At 36.4% G+C, this 19,749-nt stretch overlaps 1 protein-coding gene and 2 long non-coding RNA genes across 6 annotated transcripts; 2 read left to right on the forward strand and 1 right to left on the reverse strand.

The window, feature by feature from the left end:
• The first annotated feature begins 2,127 nt into the window (after positions 1–2,127).
• Positions 2,128–4,594, forward strand: nmrk1 (nicotinamide riboside kinase 1). 3 transcript variants are annotated; one of them, XM_058770325.1, is made up of 8 exons: positions 2,128–2,358; positions 2,455–2,545; positions 2,661–2,709; positions 2,837–2,999; positions 3,800–3,871; positions 3,963–4,069; positions 4,163–4,259; positions 4,344–4,591. In XM_058770325.1, exons 2-7 carry the CDS (start codon positions 2,456–2,458, stop codon positions 4,249–4,251), a joined length of 570 nt encoding a protein of 189 aa, XP_058626308.1. In that variant the 5' UTR covers positions 2,128–2,358; position 2,455; the 3' UTR covers positions 4,252–4,259; positions 4,344–4,591. The 3 variants fall into 3 exon arrangements, with proteins under 3 accessions (XP_058626308.1, XP_058626307.1, XP_058626310.1); XM_058770324.1 differs by having other exon boundaries at positions 2,128–2,362; positions 4,344–4,590; XM_058770327.1 differs by lacking the exon at positions 3,800–3,871 and having other exon boundaries at positions 2,128–2,362; positions 4,344–4,594.
• A 283-nt stretch (positions 4,595–4,877) lies between these two features.
• Positions 4,878–12,282, forward strand: LOC131538008 (uncharacterized). 2 transcript variants are annotated; one of them, XR_009270452.1, is made up of 4 exons: positions 4,878–9,759; positions 9,851–9,964; positions 10,054–10,150; positions 10,235–12,282. It is a non-coding gene; the product is annotated as an uncharacterized LOC131538008 (long non-coding RNA). The 2 variants fall into 2 exon arrangements; XR_009270451.1 differs by having other exon boundaries at positions 4,878–9,964.
• A 218-nt stretch (positions 12,283–12,500) lies between these two features.
• On the reverse strand, positions 12,501–19,612 carry LOC131538009 (uncharacterized). Its single transcript, XR_009270453.1, has 5 exons — positions 17,903–19,612; positions 17,541–17,645; positions 17,184–17,261; positions 14,217–14,290; positions 12,501–13,877 (listed from the first exon to the last, which is right to left on the reverse strand). It is a non-coding gene; the product is annotated as an uncharacterized LOC131538009 (long non-coding RNA).
• Positions 19,613–19,749: the final 137 nt, after the last annotated feature.

Genomic DNA, 19,749 nt, shown 5'->3' on the forward strand with positions numbered 1-19,749 from the left:
ATATATTTCTGATGTGCAGCAAAAGATAACTGAGCTGCACAAATTAGTGAAGTGGCTTTAAGAAAAGAGCTAGAGCAGTGAAAATTCCCATTTCCACCATCAGGGCAATAATTAAGAATTTCCAATCAACTTAAAAAGTTACGAATCTGCCTGGAAGAGGACGTGTGTCTATATCGTCCTAATATACAGTGAGAAGGAGAGTTTGAGTGACTAAAGACTCTCCAAGGACCACAGCTGGAGAATTGCAGAAAATAGTTGAGTCTCGGGGTCAGAAAACAGCACCTACATCACCACGTGTTGTTTGGGAGGGTTTCAAGAAAAATTCTCCTCGCTCATCCAAAAACAAACTCCAGCATATTCAGTTATCAGACACGACTGGAACTTCAAATGGGACTGGCTTCTATGGTCAGATGAAACTAAAAAGAGCTTTTTAGCAGCAAACACTCAAGATGGGTTTGGTGAACACAGGGATAAAAAGTACCCCATGTGTAAAATGAAATATACTGCTGTATTTTTGATGTTGTGGGCCTATATTTCTGCTGGAGGTCCTGGACATCTTGTTCAGACACACGGCATCACTGATTCTATCAAATACCAACAGATAAAAAATCAATAAGTGACTGACTCTGTTAGAAATCTTATAATGGGCCGTGTTTGGATGTTCCAGCCGTACAATAATCCAAACACAAACCTCAAAAACAACACAAAAATGGGTCACTGAGCACAAAACCAAGCTTCTGCTGGCCATTCCAGTCCTCTGACCTGAACCCTGTAGAAAATGAGTGGAGTGAACTGAAGAGAAGAAGCACCAACATGGAGCTGGGAATCTAAAGGGTCTGGAGTGATTCTGGATGAAGGAATGGTCTCTGATCTCTTGTCAGGTGTTCTCTAACCTCATTGTGGTGGCTTCTGCTCTTTCTCTGAAGAATCACTCTTGAAGTCTTGGGGTTTTGATGCCAGAAGATAGGCTTTATTTCTCAGAGACAATGAAGCTGAGAAGACACTGCAGTGAATTCTCCAGAATCTCTTTCTAAAACCTCTTTTATACAGTTTTTTCTCTAGGAGTGTTCAATACATTGTATACATATTTGTTATGATATCACAATGCAGTCAGGAGGCCTTCATTTTATGTTCCGTGACAATGAGTGCTCATCATATGTTTTGCCTAAAGGAAAAACATGACAAGCAGCTTCACCTTATGTCTTCACTTCTCATACAGATTTCTATACACACAGGCAACTTACACATGGTTATAATAGTAGAATAAGTTGCTACATAAATGGCTATATTCACATTGATTATACTTGAATCATTTACATTTTGATTAATAAAACTCTTCGTCATCATCAGGCATTATAGGAGAACATTTAGAGCTGTTAAACTGGCAAATGGAGGTTTCAAAAAGTATTAAATAAAAGGGTGCTGTTAATTGTGGCCAATGAGTATTAGAGAAAAACATTTATTTCATAATGATATTTTCCCCCATTTTAAATTCTTATTATCCAATGAAAGGTTAGATTTTTGTGAATTGTTTTAAATAAAAGATCAAAAGGATTAAAAATGCAGATTAATTTTCACAGCCTTCTTTGATCATATTTACCAAGGGTGCCGATATTTTTGGCCATGACTGTATATATATATATATATATATATATATAAACACATATGCACGCACACACACACACACACACACACACACACATATATATATATATATATATCTAAAAATATATATAAATATATATAAATATATAAAAATATATATATATATATATATATATATATATATATATATATATATATAAACACATATGCACACACACACACACACACATATATATATATATATATATATATGTGTGTGTGTGTGTGTGTGTGTGTGTGCAATTTTTTATTTTTTAGAATTAATTACACATTGATTCCATAAAGAAGAAATACTGAGACATTTCTCAAAATATCTTCATTTATGTTTCACAGAAAAGTCATACAGGTTTGACGGTGATTGAATGATGACTGAATTTTTATTTTTGGGTGAATTATCTTTTTGAATAGTAGCCTACTGAAACTGGTTGTGAATGTATCTGTCCTCCAGTGAGGACCCAGCGCTGCAGGCGGCGCTATAGAGCAGTTTTGATCCGTAAGTGAAGAAAGAAGAAGAGCTGCACCATACACGACTTTCTTAAACACCTTAGTTGAGCTAAGTCCACATTTACTAACTCCACTAACTAACAGATAGCAAAAATATTCTCAATCCTCTTAAATGCATGCCTCCCGCTGCTTAACAAAAGTTGAAATGTTAATATACGTTGAAAAAACTGCGGTATTGACTTAAAATGAGAAAATTAATCATAGGAATAGGTGGGTGAGTAAACTAAACGTGTAAAAAGTTCAAATATTATCCCATGTTCACTCCAGCATATGTGAATTGTACGTGAATTGTACATGAATTGACAGGATGACAAATGGAGGAAAGACCACTCTGAGTAAAGGCCTCCAGGAGCTTCTGCGTAACAGCCTCGTTATTTCTCAAGACAACTTTTTCAAGGTACTAACTTACGCCCACTTTATATGCTAAATTTAGTTGTCACCCTCTGAGTAGATCAGTTAGTCATTTAGACCTTATCCTGTTGTCAAATTCTTAATTTGTGTCTATTTCTCAGGATGACTCGGTGGTCCCTGCTGATGTCAATGGCTTTAAGCAATATGACAGTAAGAACAGTCCTGTTATTTGATACTTAGATTTGTTTTTGTATGTTTAATGTCTGTCAACATGCCAGTTGTCCTATTTTGCAAAAGTGTGTTTTATATGCATTTTTTTCACAAAACTCTTCTGCAGCTTTGGATGCCCTGCACATGGACAGGATGATGGCAGACATTGGCTCGTGGCAGGAGGATCCTCAGGGCTTCATGACGTCTCGTGGTCATGCAGAAGACACAGCATTTGAGCCATCCAATGTGTTTGTTCTTATAGTGGAGGGATTCCTCATTTTTAATCATGGGTAATTTTGTTCAACAGACTACCTTTTATGTAAGATGAAGAGGAAATCATACAGGAGAACGTTTTTGTACAGTTATGTTTCGAAGGCAAGATAGGACAGAACTCTATCTGTCTTGCTCCTCATTAGATGCAGAAGATCTTTCGTGACAAACTTGTTGTGACATTAGAGTTCACCCACAAATTTAAATTCTGTAGTCAGTGACTCATCTTCTTGTCATTCCAAACCTGTATAACTTTTTTCATCTTTGAAACGCATATATTAGTTGAGATTTTTTTTTTAAAAACCTGAGAGATTTCTGTCCCTCTATTGAAGGTCTATGAAACCAAAACTTTGGTGCTTTAAAAGTTCATAAAGTCATGTAAACGTGATCAAGCAATGAGTCTTCTGAAGAGACTCACTTTATATGATGAACAGATTTAATTTCGGCTTTGCTTGACATGTAAAATAATAAAACCAGTCAATGCACATACATAAACCTAATCGTTAGTTAAAAGAATTACAATCCTATTATTCATGCAAATTTAAATGGGCCTTTAATTTACCTTATGTTTGCTCTTTTGGTTCTCACAGCAAAGAGGAGTGCTTTAGATCATCATTGAACAATCTTAAAACTTTTATGTTAAGATGGTGAGGTATATACAGTAATATCAGTTCAGTGAGTATTGCCGCAAACTTAATGTAACATTTCTGTTACATTATTCAGTAGTGTGAATGACCTCTGGATCACCTAAATATGCTTGACTTTGAGTTTGGATCATGAACAGTTTACATGTTTTCATGGATCCATGTTGTACTTCCAGGCCACTTAATACATTGTTCAACAAGAGGTACTTCCTGCAGATCCCTTATAAGATATGTAAAGAGAGAAGAAGGTAGGAATGAGGCTCCTGTTAGATGAGTCTGGTTTGATGCACTTTATTTTTTGGCTGAGTCTGTCACCTTTTCCCTTTCTCTAACCGATAGCTCACGAGTCTATGTGCCTCCGGATCCACCAGGCTACTTTGATGGATATGTCTGGCCCATGTACTTGAAAAACAGAAAAGTGATGGAAGAAACTGTAAATGACATTGGTACTGTAATATTTTAACACTCAATAAGCACAGTGACTTAAATCACTTCTATTTTGGTGAATTGTGTGAGTGACGTCTTTGCACTTTATACAGTGTTTCTGGATGGCACAAAGAAGAGCGAGATGTTGCTCTCAACTGTTCTTGCAGACATTCAGGAAATTCTTAAGGTTACAGAGAGATGAGTTGTCACGTGAGTAGTTAATCAGTAATATTGCAGCACACTTAAATGATTTTGCCATTTACACTTTTAGACATTTTCTCTCTCTGAATTTAGTTTCCAGATTTTGAGGACCATGATTTCCAGCAGTCAGCAGTGTTTTCTGCAAGTATATTATGAATATATCAACGAGTTCCTCATAGCATGTCTTATTTCACTTCCTCATTAAAGTCGATTTGCCACAAGCTATGTGACTGCCATATGACAATCTGAAGCATGTGCATTAATACTAAAAATACTTTTTGTAAAAACTGTTCTTGCAGACATTCAGGAAATGCTTGCCATGCAAACAAGCCTGTGGTGGCCCTTTACGGGCCCACTTAGGCTAGCCTAAGGGCCCCAGCGCAGGGCCCCTGAGAATTTGCTCATTGCCAAAATGTTGGCCCCTTAGCACTGGCCCTGCCTCACTAGGCCCACACAGGGCCCGCACAATTAATCTACAACAATAAATCTGTTTCACTATAAATACTTTCCAGCTACTGTAACTTAAGTCTTTGGAAAAAAACGTTATTATACATCTGAAATGGATGAAGTCACTACATAACTAATGTCTGTAATGTACTGTCAAAATGTACAGTAGTCAAAGGATTTCAATTTATTAAATACAAAATAGAAAACATTTAATTCAGGTTAATACAGCTACATATAGCCAAAAATATAAATACACAAAAGTACAAAAAAACAAAAGAAAGCAAACAAAGCAATGTAAGATTGTAGGATTTCGTCATGTGAAAGTTGATGTGTGCAAAAGTCTTATCTGTAGAGCATAAATGTCCAAACACTGTCCGTAGCTGAAGTTGGCTGATAGCAAATGAATAATCCAACCTCTTGTAATGAAAACACGCCACAGCTCTCAAACACCAGGCTCTTCCTAACCAGGAACAGTCAAAAATTAGTCCAGACTATGGTCCCACTGTCAGCATCCTACCTCCTGTAGATTTTGAGGACCATGATTTCCAGCAGTCAGCAGTGTTTTCTGCAAGTATATTATGAATATATCAACGAGTTCCTCATAGCATGTCTTATTTCACTTCCTCATTAAAGTCGATTTGCCACAAGCTATGTGACTGCCATATGACAATCTGAAGCATGTGCATTAATACTAAAAATAAGTTAATTAACTGAGCAGTCCATGTTTATAAATTATTTCACGTGACATGCGTGCGTCACAGTAAATGTAAACAGACAAGTGAGAGACAAATGATTTTTAACATTATTAAAATTATTTATAATTATTATATATAATTATATAATTATTTTTTTTACAAATGTATTTATTTGTTTTGGAGAAGAAAAACAAACTTAACAGATGATTATCAATGTATGTTATGTGAAATATTCAGACAGTATGTAGACATTTGTGTTTATTCCTATAATATTTGCTTTGAATGGTATGTTAGAGATGTACTGGTAATCTTTTGATGAGCAGAACCAGCCAAAAATCGTCATTTATTCTCTATTGACACACGCAAAAGATTAAGGCAGGTTGACAAACAAGAATTAAAAGGATATTTCACTCAAAAATGAAAATTGTCTTCATGTCATCCAGTTTTTGATATCAACTATACTTTCCGTTAGTTTTGCAAATTGGTACGTTTCATGAGGTCGCGAAGAAATATAGAGCTGAGTATCATCAGCATAACAGTGAAAGCTAACACCATGTTTCCTAATGATATCTCCCAAGGGTAACATGTAAAGCGTGAAAAGTAAGGGGCCAAGTACTGAGCATTGAGGAACTCCATACTGCACTTGTGATTGGTATGATACCTCTTCATTTACTGCCACGAATTGATGGCGGCCAGATAAGTACGATTTGAACCATGCCAGTGCACTTCCTCTAATGCCAACATAATTTTCTAGTCTATTTAAAAGAATGTTGTGGTCGATAGTGTCAAACGCGGCGCTAAGATCCAGTAGCACTAATAGAGAGATACAACCATGATCAGATGATAAAAGTAGGTCGTTTGTAACTCTAATGAGAGCAGTCTCAGTACTATACACTGTAAAAAAAATGCCGTAAAATTTACGGTAAAAAACCAGCAGCTGTGGTTGCCAGAATTATACTGTAAAATATATGGTAGCAACGTTTTAGGTTTTACCGTTTTAACTTAAATTTACAGTTAAATACCGTAAACTGATATAATGTTAATATAACAACCTATTGAAATACTGAAATATGTTTTGTACCTTTGAAATACACTGATAACCACCAAATGCAGGTGGTGATGAGAAAGTCACATGATGAACCAAAGCCCATCACAAGCAGCTTTTAAATAATAACATATATATTTCACCGTAAAATTGTCTGAAATGTCTATTACAGTTTTTCACCGTATATATTAGGGGAACTTACCGTTAACCATTTAACAGTTTTTTACCGTAGCTTTTTCACAGTTTTTTACCGTTAAAATCACGGCCATTTTTTACAGTGTAGGTAGGACATTGGAAATTTGGCAATTAGATATTTTAGTAATGAAAATTATTTACATTAAAAAATTGTGAGCTCAAACTTGATTTTTAGCCCTATTTTGAAATTACTGTACTCTGCTTTTGCATTGTCTGCAAAAAGTGAGAAGTCACATCAAGGCAAAAGGCAGTAACTTCCACATCATCTGTATGAAATATAGTGATCATGGCTATCTCATACAGGCTATTGCACATATAACGTGAATGTTTTTTTTGTTTTTTGACCGTAACAAGCAGACTAAAAGTTAAACGTGAGTGGATACCGATTTATTTGCTATGCTCAGTAACGCAAAAGAATGCTAGACATATGCCTAATTGCTTTTATATTGACTTGAATGAAATAGCCTAACCTAAAAGAATGACTCGTGGATTTACGTGAACGCCAGCAAGCAGGAATAATGCTCAGAATGCTTTTAAATTAATTAAACATTAAACATCTCCGACGACGTTGATCTCCATGGATTGATTTTATCGGGTTACAAGAAAAGGTAGGATATGGATTTAATTGCTAACTATTAGTAGGCTACTGATTTTATGATTGATCATGCTACATGCTACGGCATTCGAGTCCACACACGTCCAACTAGAAGTGACATCCTGGTGAATAATCTGCATTATAAAAAGGAAAAGAAAAAAAATATCTTTAAAGGTTATTCATGATTACGATTTACTGCCATGACATCTAGTCTTTACAGTGCTTTATACGGAGCTGTTGTTTCTCTACACCGTAAATGCGTCAGACTTTAAATGGACAGTAAAAAAACAAACAAAAAAAGGCAGAACACCGTATAACTCAAAACCGGCACCGTAACTTCATTTTGACGCGCAGTTAAACAAAGTCGGAACGCCGTAACTCATTTTGAGCGTTCCAAACAAAGTGAAAGAGCCGTAACTGGTGTTAGGCTATATGGTGTTCTGCCTTTCTCCTTGGTTTCGAAGTTACGTTGGGTTGAGACGACCCATTATTTTCTCGGAAAAACAACGAGATTGACTCAAGATACTTATGCACATGATAAAGGATGTGTTGAATGTCCCAAAAATATCCATAACTAATTTTCGACCAAAATCGAAGTTACGGTCTTGCCCTTGCACGGCAGTATTGCACAAGTGGATGCCTTCAAGTATCTTGGGTGGTCATTCATCGTTCATTGACTTGGAAAGCCTACACTGATTATCTCTGCTCAAGATTCCAACAAAGACTATATTTTTAAGAAGACTCAGGTTGGTCGGAGTAAGTCATGTTGTTTTACCAAGCAGTTTTGGGAAGTTTACCAAACTATGCAGGCTTGGAATGGCAATCTTTCAGTTCAATCAAAATCACAGCTTGTATGTCTTGTCATAGTTGCTATGAAAATCATTGGTGTAAGAAAGTAGGCCTGCATCACTTCAGTCCATTTGAGTCCTTGGTTTTTTAGAGCTCATGAGCAATAATAAGTGATTTAAGCTGTGTTTTATTTACAACGTATCAGTTAGGGTAGCTTTATAGAGTTCCATTAGGGTGACCATACGTCCTGGACATGTCCTCTTTTTGCGTCCGGCCGGGATTTCTTAAATCGCCCAAAATGTCCGGGATTCGGCTCTTCCTCTCTACAGTCGCCATTCATTGTGTGCATTTTTGTATTAAAGCCCTGCACGGGACTGTTTTTTTAATCCTGATCTCAATTTCTGTCTATTACTGCTTGCTGCCGCAAACATTCTAATGTTGAATATAATTTTCGCGCATCAGGAAGCCGCCATCAATATGCGGAGTATTTAAATCGCTTTGGATGCAGCTCGTGTTGGATGCAGGGTTGCCAAATCCGCATTTTTTCCCCACGGAATTGGGCTAAACTGTTGCGGCGGGTTGATTTTCTCCCGTAGGTTGAAGGTTTGAATTATTGCATAAATTACATTTGATTGAAATGCTTGTATTGAAACATTTTGCATTCTACCTATGATAAAACTGTGGTAGATGTAAAGTTTTGTGAGAATAGCCACTGGTAGGAAGCCTTTTAGCCAGCTGCGGATTAACGCACAGGCTTGCCTGCAGCCTAGGGGCCCTACGTGTGCAGGGGCCTCGGATTGGCCAGACTATTTTTATTATTATTTTAAATTTACTTTTTAAGCAAACAAAAATTTTAACAAATAAGACCCTCATTGGCCCATACGTGACTCTGGACGGGCAGCCGTGACGTGACGTGACTCTGGACGGGCAGCCGTGACGTGACTTTGGGAGATCAGCTGAGACGTGACTCGGTTGATGACGACCAACTGTGACTTGGCTCAACTCTCTGACATCAACCGTGACTTGACTTAGTTCTTGAAGATCAGCTTTGACTTGGCTTGATTCGTGAAGATCAACCGTGACTTGACTTAGCTTGTGAAGAAAACTGAAACCAAAACTTTTTGATACTTCAAAAAGTCATTATAAACATAGTCCATATGAATCGCACAATGCGTGTTCTGAAGAGACACGATCACTTTATATGTGTATATATCAACTGTACTTGGTACACATTTAAAATTTTAATTAATTTATATTATGTATGCTCAGATACACTGACAGTTTATTTACTTGATCATTAGTTGATAGAATTACAATCCTATTATTCATGCAAATTTAAATGGGCCTTTTTAGAAGAATAAATATTATAGAGATTTTTATAAAGTAGTTTTATCTTCAAAAATAATAATTTACCTTATGTTTGCTCTTTTGGTTCTCACAGCAAAGATGAGTGCTTTACATCATCATTGAACAATTTTAAAACTTTTATGTTAAGATGGTGAGGTATTTACAGTAATATCAGTTCAGTGAGTGTTGCAACAAACTTAATGTAACATTTCTGTTACATTATTCAGTAGTGTGAATGACCTCTGGATCACCTGAATATGCTTGACTTTGAGTTTGGATCATGAACAGTTTACATGTTTTCATGGATCCATGTTGTACTTCCAGGCCACTTAATACATTGTTCAACAAGAGGTACTTCCTGCAGATCCCTTATAAGATATGTAAAGAGAGAAGAAGGTAGGAATGAGGCTCCTGTTAGATGAGTCTGGTTTGATGCACTTTATTTTTTGGCTGAGTCTGTCACCTTTTCCCTTTCTCTAACCGATAGCTCACAAGTCTATGTGCCTCCAGATCCACCAGGTTACTTTGATGGATATGTTTGGCCCATTTACAGTACTTGAAAAACAGAAAAGCGATGGAAGAAACTGTAAATGGCGTATAGGTACTATAATATTTTAACACTGAGCACAGTGACTTAAATCACTTCTATTGTCATGAATTGTGTGAGTGACGTCTTTGCACTTTATACAGTGTTTCTGGATGGCACAAAGAAGAGCGAGATGTTGCTCTCAACTGTTCTTGCAGACATTCAGGAAATTCTTAAGGTTACAGAGAGATGAGTTGTCACGTGAGTAGTTAATCAGTAATATTGCAGCACACTTAAATGATTTTGCCATTTACACTTTTAGACATTTTCTCTCTCTGAATTTAGTTTCCAGATTTTGAGGACCATGATTTCCAGCAGTCAGCAGTGTTTTCTGCAAGTATATTATGAATATATCAACGAGTTCCTCATAGCATGTCTTATTTCACTTCCTCATTAAAGTCGATTTGCCACAAGCTATGTGACTGCCATATGACAATCTGAAGCATGTGCATTAATACTAAAAATACTTTTTGTAAAAACTGTTCTTGCAGACATTCAGGAAATGCTTGCCATGCAAACAAGCCTGTGGTGGCCCTTTACGGGCCCACTTAGGGCTAGCCTAAGGGCCCCCAGCGCAGGGCCCCTGAGAATTTGCTCATTGCCAAAATGTTGGCCCCTTAGCACTGGCCCTGCCCTCACTAGGCCCACACAGGGCCCGCACAATTAATCTACAACAATAAATCTGTTTCACTATAAATACTTTCCAGCTACTGTAACTTAAGTCTTTGGAAAAAAACGTTATTATACATCTGAAATGGATGAAGTCACTACATAACTAATGTCTGTAATGTACTGTCAAAAATGTACAGTAGTCAAAGGGATTTCAATTTATTAAATACAAAATAGAAAACATTTAATTCAGGTTAATACAGCTACATATAGCCAAAAATATAAATACACAAAAGTACAAAAAAACAAAAGAAAGCAAACAAAGCAATGTAAGATTGTAGGATTTCGTCATGTGAAAGTTGATGTGTGCAAAAGTCTTATCTGTAGAGCATAAATGTCCAAACACTGTCCGTAGCTGAAGTTGGCTGATAGCAAATGAATAATCCAACCTCTTGTAATGAAAACACGCCACAGCTCTCAAACACCAGGCTCTTCCTAACCAGGAACAGTCAAAAATTAGTCCAGACTATGGTCCCACTGTCAGCATCCTACCTCCTGTAGTTTATCTCCGTGCCTCTAGAGGTCCCCTGTGTTCTCCCCTGCCTTAGTTCTTCCTCGTGTGGCCTTGGTAGCATTATCAGCTCACCTGTGCCTTGTTCCCCCCAGTGTATTTAAGTTGTGTATTTTTCCCTTGGTTTCTCACTCGGTTTTTGAGTCTTTGCCCTGTGTCTGTTGCTTGGTCTCGCTAAAGCCTCTCTAGCTACCCCAAGTAAGGTATCCCGAGTTCCTTTCTGTGGTTGTTATTGTTCTTTGGTTCTGTTTTCTTCCCTTGTGGAGTTTTTATTTTCTCATGTTTTTTCTTCCCATTGTTTTTGTTGTTTATACCTCGGTCTGAGAAGAACTTTTGTTGAATAATTCTTGCAAAGACTTTTTTTCTTTTCTTTTTTTTTTTTAAATAAATCTACATTTCCTTGAATACTGCCTTAAGTGTTTCGTTTGGGTCCAACATTACCACTCCCGTGGCTCAGTGGTAGATCTCAACCACCACACCAGAGACCTGAGTTCAAGCCTGGCTTGTGACACCCATGTGGTGACCTCACCAATAAAGAGTCATTCTAAAATGCATACAAATACACTGTCTTAAACTCTTAGCATCAATCCAAACATAGGCCATACATACATGTAAAATCTCTGCAAAAAACATCAACTCCTTACTTTAGACTGGGCTTGAAATGACACATTTCCCAACCAGGCAGTGGTGTAGTCTACATGATACACTGGTATTATGGCGTATACCCACCAGCGAAGGTCAAGGATTTCCGTATACCCACTTAAAAAAGCGTGAAGATACGTAACAACATCTTTGTGACAGAACTTTAACGCGTTCATTCACCCAGTCTGTGTTGCGATCGAAGCACTGACTTTTTGAAAATCACTCTGTGTTTCTGTTGATGACCAGTGCTATTGCGCAACTCTTTCATTTCAACTGACTATCTGAGGCCATCCTAAAAATTGCGCCACTGCTGCGCGTTGCCACAAAAGCTTATCATTTGCACGCGTTTTTTATGCCTTGCCCATTTAAACATTCAAAAGTGTTTATAAGCATTCAAACACAGGATGCAGAAAAACTCAAATGAGTACTCACTCGCCGAGGAGAATGCAGGAGAGATAACACAGATATGTGTGTGTCTGTGTACAGCAGTTAAACTGAATACAATGTTTATTTCTCCTTTCAGATGATGAGAGAGATGAGAACTCCCGGCCAGCCTTGTGGACTGAAGGTCAGGCTAGGGAATTTAAAAACAGGCACTCTTAAATGTGCATTGAAAATTGCTGATAAAACATGTGCTTCAGGGACCATATTCAGGAAAAACATAGCTCTTAACTGGCTGAGTTAGATGATTAACACAGTAGAAAATCAGTCCAGTCTCCCCAGCTGTAAATGTCATTTGTTGCTTATAATAAATTGACATGTTGATATTGCATAAGCAGTCTTTCGGAATGCTGTCAGTTACATGTAGATGCATACTGTACACATTAGTGAGTGGTGCTTATGGGGTGTCGCTTTGGGACGGGTGAGGGAGGGAAAAAAAAAATCACAGTATACTCACTAATAAAAACTAGACTATACACCACTACAACCAGGATACAGCACAATGTGTTCAGAAGGTGAGCCATGCTGGCTGCTGCTTGCTATTGCTAACTCCCTCTTCTTCTTCGGGATTTTGGCGTTTTTTTATTATTTTATTTTTGTTTTGTTTTTACTTTCAAAATGACAAAATTCAACAGCAAATTCTTCACATATTTCTCATATTTACACATTTTGTAAATACAAATTTAGACAATTTTAATAAAATAAAAATAACACAAATTATTTTAAAAATTATACAAAATAAAATACAACTAGGGAGGAAAAAATAAAAATAAAAAGGGCATCACAAGCATATTTTAAATTCATTTAGCACTGTAAAACCGGACAAGTTATGGTAACTCAAACCGTTTGAGGAAACCGATTGCCTTAAACCATTTAAGTTTTAAAACTAATAAATATGAGTACCATAACTCATTTACATCGAGTTAAATTAACTTATTTTTTAGTGTTGGCTTAGTCAATTATTAGAGTAAACTGAACTTGGAACATTTTAAGTTTATTCCACTCAGTTAGAATGTTACCTGAACTCAAACTGACTAAGTCTTTACAACTTAAAATTAACCACTTTGCTACTTAAATGGTTTGAGGAAACCGATTGCCTTAAATGGTTTAAGTTCATCAAACTCAAAGCAATAAAGTTACATAAGAAGCAAAAACACTGGTACAAAGAAATCATGACAGAACAGGAGTGTTTCCTCAAGTATTTATTGAAATACAACAAATGTTTTCAAGCATAAAACAAAATCAGTGGGCTTTATATTCAAAAATATAACATTTAAGGTATCTTATCAGACTTTACCAAATAAGTAACGACCACACAAACAAGGAAATGTTTAACAAAATCCATCTTAAATGTTAAATATAATTAATAATAATAATAATAAATAACTGCTAAATAATATGAAACACAGTGGATAATTTTTCTGTAAAAAAATTAAAAACACTTTCCTCAAGATTAACAGCACTTATATATAAACTTTAAGTAGTTAGTATACTGTAATACTTTAGTTCCAAAAAAAAGCACCAGTACACTGACCCAAGACTTGGCAGTCATCATCTTCAAATACAATCAAAACATCCAATGGGTTTAAAGACAATGTTCCCTCTTCCTCCTTAACAGCAAAGATGGAGACAGCTGCCTTTTGTACCTGATCAGGCTCCCTTTTTCTAAATGCGGTAAAAAGAAAAAGAAAAAAAGTGTTAGTGTATGTCACCAAATATCATCATATTTAAACAAAGCAGACATCATATTTAAATTTTCATAAATGACAAAGATTTGAAAGATCGGGGAAGTGTTTATTCAATAAAGTATGTGCCCATTTAAAACCCTGTAGTACTTTTTCACATCATAACTTCCAGAGTTGTTTATTCAGGATTTTCATGGCTGAATAAAAGCTGAATGTTTTAGAGCTTGAATTGAATGTTCAACTATTCAGTCATTTCTGCCGATCTCAGCTAAAAGGTTAAAATGTTGCCAAGTAAATATAAAGTTGTCATGTGTCCTACCTTGTGTGTCTTATTTTCAGATAGTAGTAGATCTGCCAGGATCCTAGCTTGAATGACTGATGTCATTATTGTTCCTGAAGACAAAAACACAAAGTTACAGAAATTTAACTTAAGCAACATTTATGGACAGCTTATTTTTATGAATCATAACAAGACAACTTTCAACCACTACAAACTTAGCAAAGGCAATTACCTGACATCTTTATGAAAAACCAAAGTAACTTTAGGATAAGTGCAAGTAGAAATATATAAAAAATCATTTTTCCATCTATATAGAGCTTGGGAACCTACGTCACGCCGTGTCCGGATTCCGCCATGTTTTAGGTCACGCTCAGGAGCGCACAGCGTAAACAAATGCAAATCACCACAGAAAAAGCAGACCGTTTTACATTCATATTTTTTGAAAAACATCTTACATACGCTTAGAATAAGACGGACTAATATGTAAATCTCTTTAAATTAATAAAAATTAAAAAAAAAAAATCGCTTTTGTTTGTCTGAGAGGCTGCAAATATTCATTACTAATCAGTCTCCTTCACTACAGTGGTACTGATATATGCTAACTGCTAAAACACTTACGACAATTGACCATGGTTTTACTATAGTAAACGTGTAGCGACCGTGTTTTTGGTGAATGTATTACCATTCCTATAACCACAATCTTATTAAATACCATGGATAAACTATGGTTAGAGTAGCAAAACCATGCCTAATTTTGTAAGGGGAGAATACACTACAGCTATTCTCAAACAGTGGATCATGGTTATATTGCCCGGTACAACTGCTCAGTGTTAAGAATTAAGCCATTATAGAGGTAACCGTTTTAGTGCGTGTGTTTTTAAATGCTAATGAGCTTTGCTCGCCCCGCACCTCTGTTCTGTGGGGCGTTTTTGACACAACACACGTGGAGTGTTGCCTTGACAACAGTTGTGAGGGTATATTTTGAACAATGGCAGCGGGAGTCTCTGAGGATACTGTGCAACCGTATCAATTCGAACCGGAGTCGGACCCGGAACAGGTAACAGATAACATAACTTATTCTGGCATAATATTGAAAAACATCAATTAGAGTATTTATAGTCTTGGATCATATGCATTTGCAGGATGTAAACAGTATTTTGCAGGTATTGTGTTACCATTAATTTTCATGCAGTTATAACTTTATTTATTTAAATTTTTTACATTACTTCTTAACAGACACCGTTATAAACCATCTACAAAAGTAAGCTTAGTGTAGTGTTATCATGTTAACTTTAATACCTGCGTACAGTTTGTAATAACACAATAACCATAACGTTTTGTTCATTATAAACGTGGGATTATTAATTATATTGAGAACGTCAGAATAGAAAACATGCATGTACCCTGAATGTAAACATTAGCCACATACATCGTGAAGCGTGCTAGCGATTTGCAAAGATTAATATAAAGGTTAATTAAACGTTACACTCACTTCTTCTGGAGGTTCAGCAGGAACACGAATAGTTGGTACCGATTCTTTTTTCAGGAGCAGCTTCTTAGCAAAACCAGCTTTATACTGACCTTCATTTATAAAGCAGTCTGGTGAAAAATGATTCGCGCAAACATGAAAACATTGACGTTGCTCGTGGGGAATATTCCCTTCAAAAGCAAAACTCAGCCACTGTGTCTTCAGCGGTTCGGACTTAGGAACATCAAAATGACTGCTGTGTTCATTATTGCACCCGAGAACAGAACACCACAATCGCTTAGACGCCATTCTGCTCATAGACAGCTCCAGCGTATATCAACAATGACGCGGACTATGATTGACAGCTCGCTCACGAGCAAGGGCGGGTCTGTGTTGAAACACTGCTGTCAATCAACCATCGTGGGAGGCGTCCGACCGTGTGGCGTCACACGGTCGAACGGCTTGATTTGAGACAGGGTAAAACAAATAAGGAGATTAAAAAAAAAAACACTGGATGGATTTTTATCATTTTATGATGGTTGTGTACAGGCACTGCTAACACACATTTCAGTACAATCAACTTGTAAAAGTGCATGTACCATTATATGACCCCTTTAAATCTACAGAGATGAATTATAATGCCACATTTTATTTTAGATGTTTACCATACGAGTTTCGGTTTAATTTTCATCTGAGTTCCGTAGTGAATGTAGACATATTTAATGTTTATGATTCGACTTAGATCGCGTTGGAATGATCAATTGCCACAGCCTTTATCATCAATGTTTGCAGGTAAAACCTCTGCTTTTTCGGCATTATAACGCGGAGAAAGCACGTTTTTCACATCGCCCGTGCAAAGGGATATGACAATTGATGATACAGTAAGCCTTAACCACTGCAACGCGATCTTAAGTAGAATAATATAAACATTAAATAATATAAAAAGTCTACATTCACTACCACTCAGTCTCCGCTGTAGCTCCCGTGACCTAAATTCCCAGACTGCATTGCCGCTGTGACGACACATTCCCAGACTCTATTAGTGAAGTATATAATTATATAACTATAATCAGAACTTAAAGACTTCACTGGTATTCTTCTGAACCAACACAACATGCAAAAAGACTTTGACAGAATGATCGACAAACTGAAATTTAAGATGTTATTCACTCTGAATCAAAATGGTGGCACACTACATTATATCAAACATGACTGGTTTTTAGATGTCAATGTCATTCTTGTGGGATGTTAGTTGAGGTTTGTGATTTTTCATTTGTGCTGTGTATTCATGATTTGATCAATGTTTAGGTTTAAATTTCAATCTAATATTCAGAAAAAAGTATAGTTAGCTTCAGAAGACTTAACATTTGTGCTGCTGGTCATTTCTGGTCATCATTACATTTGCATTGCATTAATAGCAATTCATCAAAAAATAAAAACTGAAAAACTATGTATTTAAATAACTGTTTATAACGTAACAAATTACATCTTGTACAACACTGAAGCCCATCAATTTGTTTAATGTGAATTCTACTTACTTCATTTTAGGCTCATATTAGTTTTGCAGCCGTCCTGTTGCCAATGACATAACACCACCCCTCCTCGCTGCCTTTGCACTGAAAAGATTGATTTCAAAAGCACGACAAATATTTGTTAGTATGAATTTTAAATAAGACAGTGAGGAGCAAATAACAGTGTAAAATGTTAACTAAAGTTAACAAAACAGCCATTATAAACGGTCCTCAGCCCCTTTGTTCACCGGGGCTTCGGCGGATTTAGTAAACTTGATCAGCATCACATGGATATTCTAGATGAAACTGACAAAGCGGATAATAAATAACGATTAACAAAAAGTTTAAACGTGTTGTAATACAGGGAATGTGTGTTTGCTTTACCTCGCTTCAGATCTGTGGCGCGAGTGACGGTTAGAGATGAGGAAGATGGTCTGTCGGCTGTCTCTCTGGTTTAAAAATATAATTTGCGGGTTTGTCTGTGTCCGGCTGTGAGAAACCACACACACAAAAAAAAAAAATCTCTCTTAATTTACCACCACTGACAAACTGTTGTGTATAACACTGCATATTTAACACTTGCCGTTGATAACTTTGATGTGATGGCGCGTTAGCTCCTTGCTTCTTTGCTAGCTAGCATTACACACATTATGATAACTGAGCTGGTTAATCTTCAGATAAAATTGACAAAACACAAAACGGTTCAAAAGTGCTTTAAACAGGAATAAAGAAGTTCGAAAGCTTACCTGTTATTTTCCGTGACCGCGTCGCGAGCCGCACGGCTGTGATCCGGTAAGTGAGCTGCAGGCTGCAGCCTGGATGAGCCGCGAGCGGACGTGATTGTCTGCGCGCGGTTTTTGAAAAACACCCGGATAATATTTTGTCTCGAATAAATTACTTTAAAAGGATTAATCTATGCTTAATATGAAATAGATTTATGTATTTATTATATTATGGCTTAGTTATTTCATTAGTTATGAAAGGTATTATATGGTTTAGTTTAGTTAGTAGATATAAAGCATAATAACCTATAGCCCTATGTTGTACAAACGTGACTTCTCGAAAAACAATGTTGGATATAATGAATTAAGCTCATATTTCTTTTAAATATTTTCTGGTCTGCCATTTAGATGTAATAATCATAGACTGTATTGTAATAATAGATTAAAATAATTTATAGTAACTTATTTAGATTGAGTTCTGCTTAACCTAATTAGCTTTTGAGTTCACATCACAAATATATATTGAGTTGAATTAACTTTTTAAAATTTTTTGAGTTAAATGAACTCATTTCATTTAGCGAATTTCACTGTTAGGTTTTACAGTGCAGACTGCAGAGACACGGTCCTTTGGGCTTTACGATTTTTTAAAGACTTTATAGATTCTAAATAAGCTTTAAAGGCTGTTTGAAAATGAGCAAAATTGGGTTTTAAGTTACTCCATTTAGTTTGATGAATATAACATTTTCCTAATTGCAAAAACAGATCAATAATAAATATTTTCTATTTCTGTAAAGTATTTCTGCAGTAACCAGTTGATTATGTCCCTTTTTGTTAATATCTCTTCTCCTCCATCTAAATTTGTTTTTCAGTTAATATGTTTCCTTCATTTGAGTGGGAACATTTTTAGGGAGTTCTTAGTTGGTATTGCGTTACAAATAAAACAAAAGAAGTGTCCTTTAAAATTGCTCACAGAATATTTCCTGTTAAAGAAACATTATAGAGCATTTTCATCTGGAGATTACAACTGCTCTTTCTGTAATTGTAAAAAAAAGAGTCTATTGTGCATGCATTTATTTTTTTAATGTCCCTGTTCAATTTTGTTTTGGTCTGAAATGTCACAATTTCTAAGTGTTAAAATGAACTGCATCCTAGTATTAAATTTATCATTTGTTTTACTTCATTCAAATGAATATGATTTTGACGTATTCCGCAGAATCTGCGCCATAGGCACATACCGCCAGCCACCTACTGTTTTCATTCATACACGGATGATAGTCCTCCCATCTCTATTCATATTTTATTTTACTTCATTGACTGCGTTTACATGCGCACTAATATTGCGATTATTTCCAATAATCAGAGTAAGGACTTAATCGCATTTTGATGTTTACATGTCAAGAGCAAAGCTCTTACTCCGTTTACATGCAATTTCCATTATTCTTATTATTCGCTAAGAATTGTGGTTAATTTTTTCACTGCCATTATTCACATACCCCACTGGACAGCACAAATGATGGACTCAGAAAGAGCAGTGTTACTGGTCGCTGTTTTAATCTATTTACGTCTAATGCATAATGATTTTGTATCGCTGTATTCCACGCTTTTTCGGCGCCATGATAGAAATATGATGGAATTTGTTTGCCTATACGCTGCCGTCGCGTCCTGTTCGTCCTTTCTGGATGAGGGTAAGGAACAGAGCAACCTGATCTCAGAATTCCGTGTAGTGTTCACGGACTTAATTAACCCCGAATCTGTGGTGGCATCACGGAATCGCTGAAAGTTCCGTGATGGGCTCACAGAAGGCATCAGCCGTGGTCCATGCACGGATTCACTGGTTTCCGTGCGTGGAGCACGGCTGATGCCTGTCACTG

The sequence above is a fragment of the Onychostoma macrolepis genome, chromosome 03 (genome assembly GCF_012432095.1).
Source record: "Onychostoma macrolepis isolate SWU-2019 chromosome 03, ASM1243209v1, whole genome shotgun sequence".
Lineage (NCBI taxonomy): Eukaryota > Metazoa > Chordata > Actinopteri > Cypriniformes > Cyprinidae > Onychostoma > Onychostoma macrolepis.

Coding starts and splice junctions, on each gene's coding strand:
- nmrk1 (XM_058770324.1), top strand. CDS start 2,334: ATGAGAAAATTAATCATAGGAATAGGTGG. Junction 2,546..2,660: donor CTCAAGACAACTTTTTCAAG/GTACTAACTTAC, acceptor TCTATTTCTCAG/GATGACTCGGTGGTCCCTGC. Junction 2,710..2,836: donor TGGCTTTAAGCAATATGACA/GTAAGAACAGTC, acceptor ACTCTTCTGCAG/CTTTGGATGCCCTGCACATG.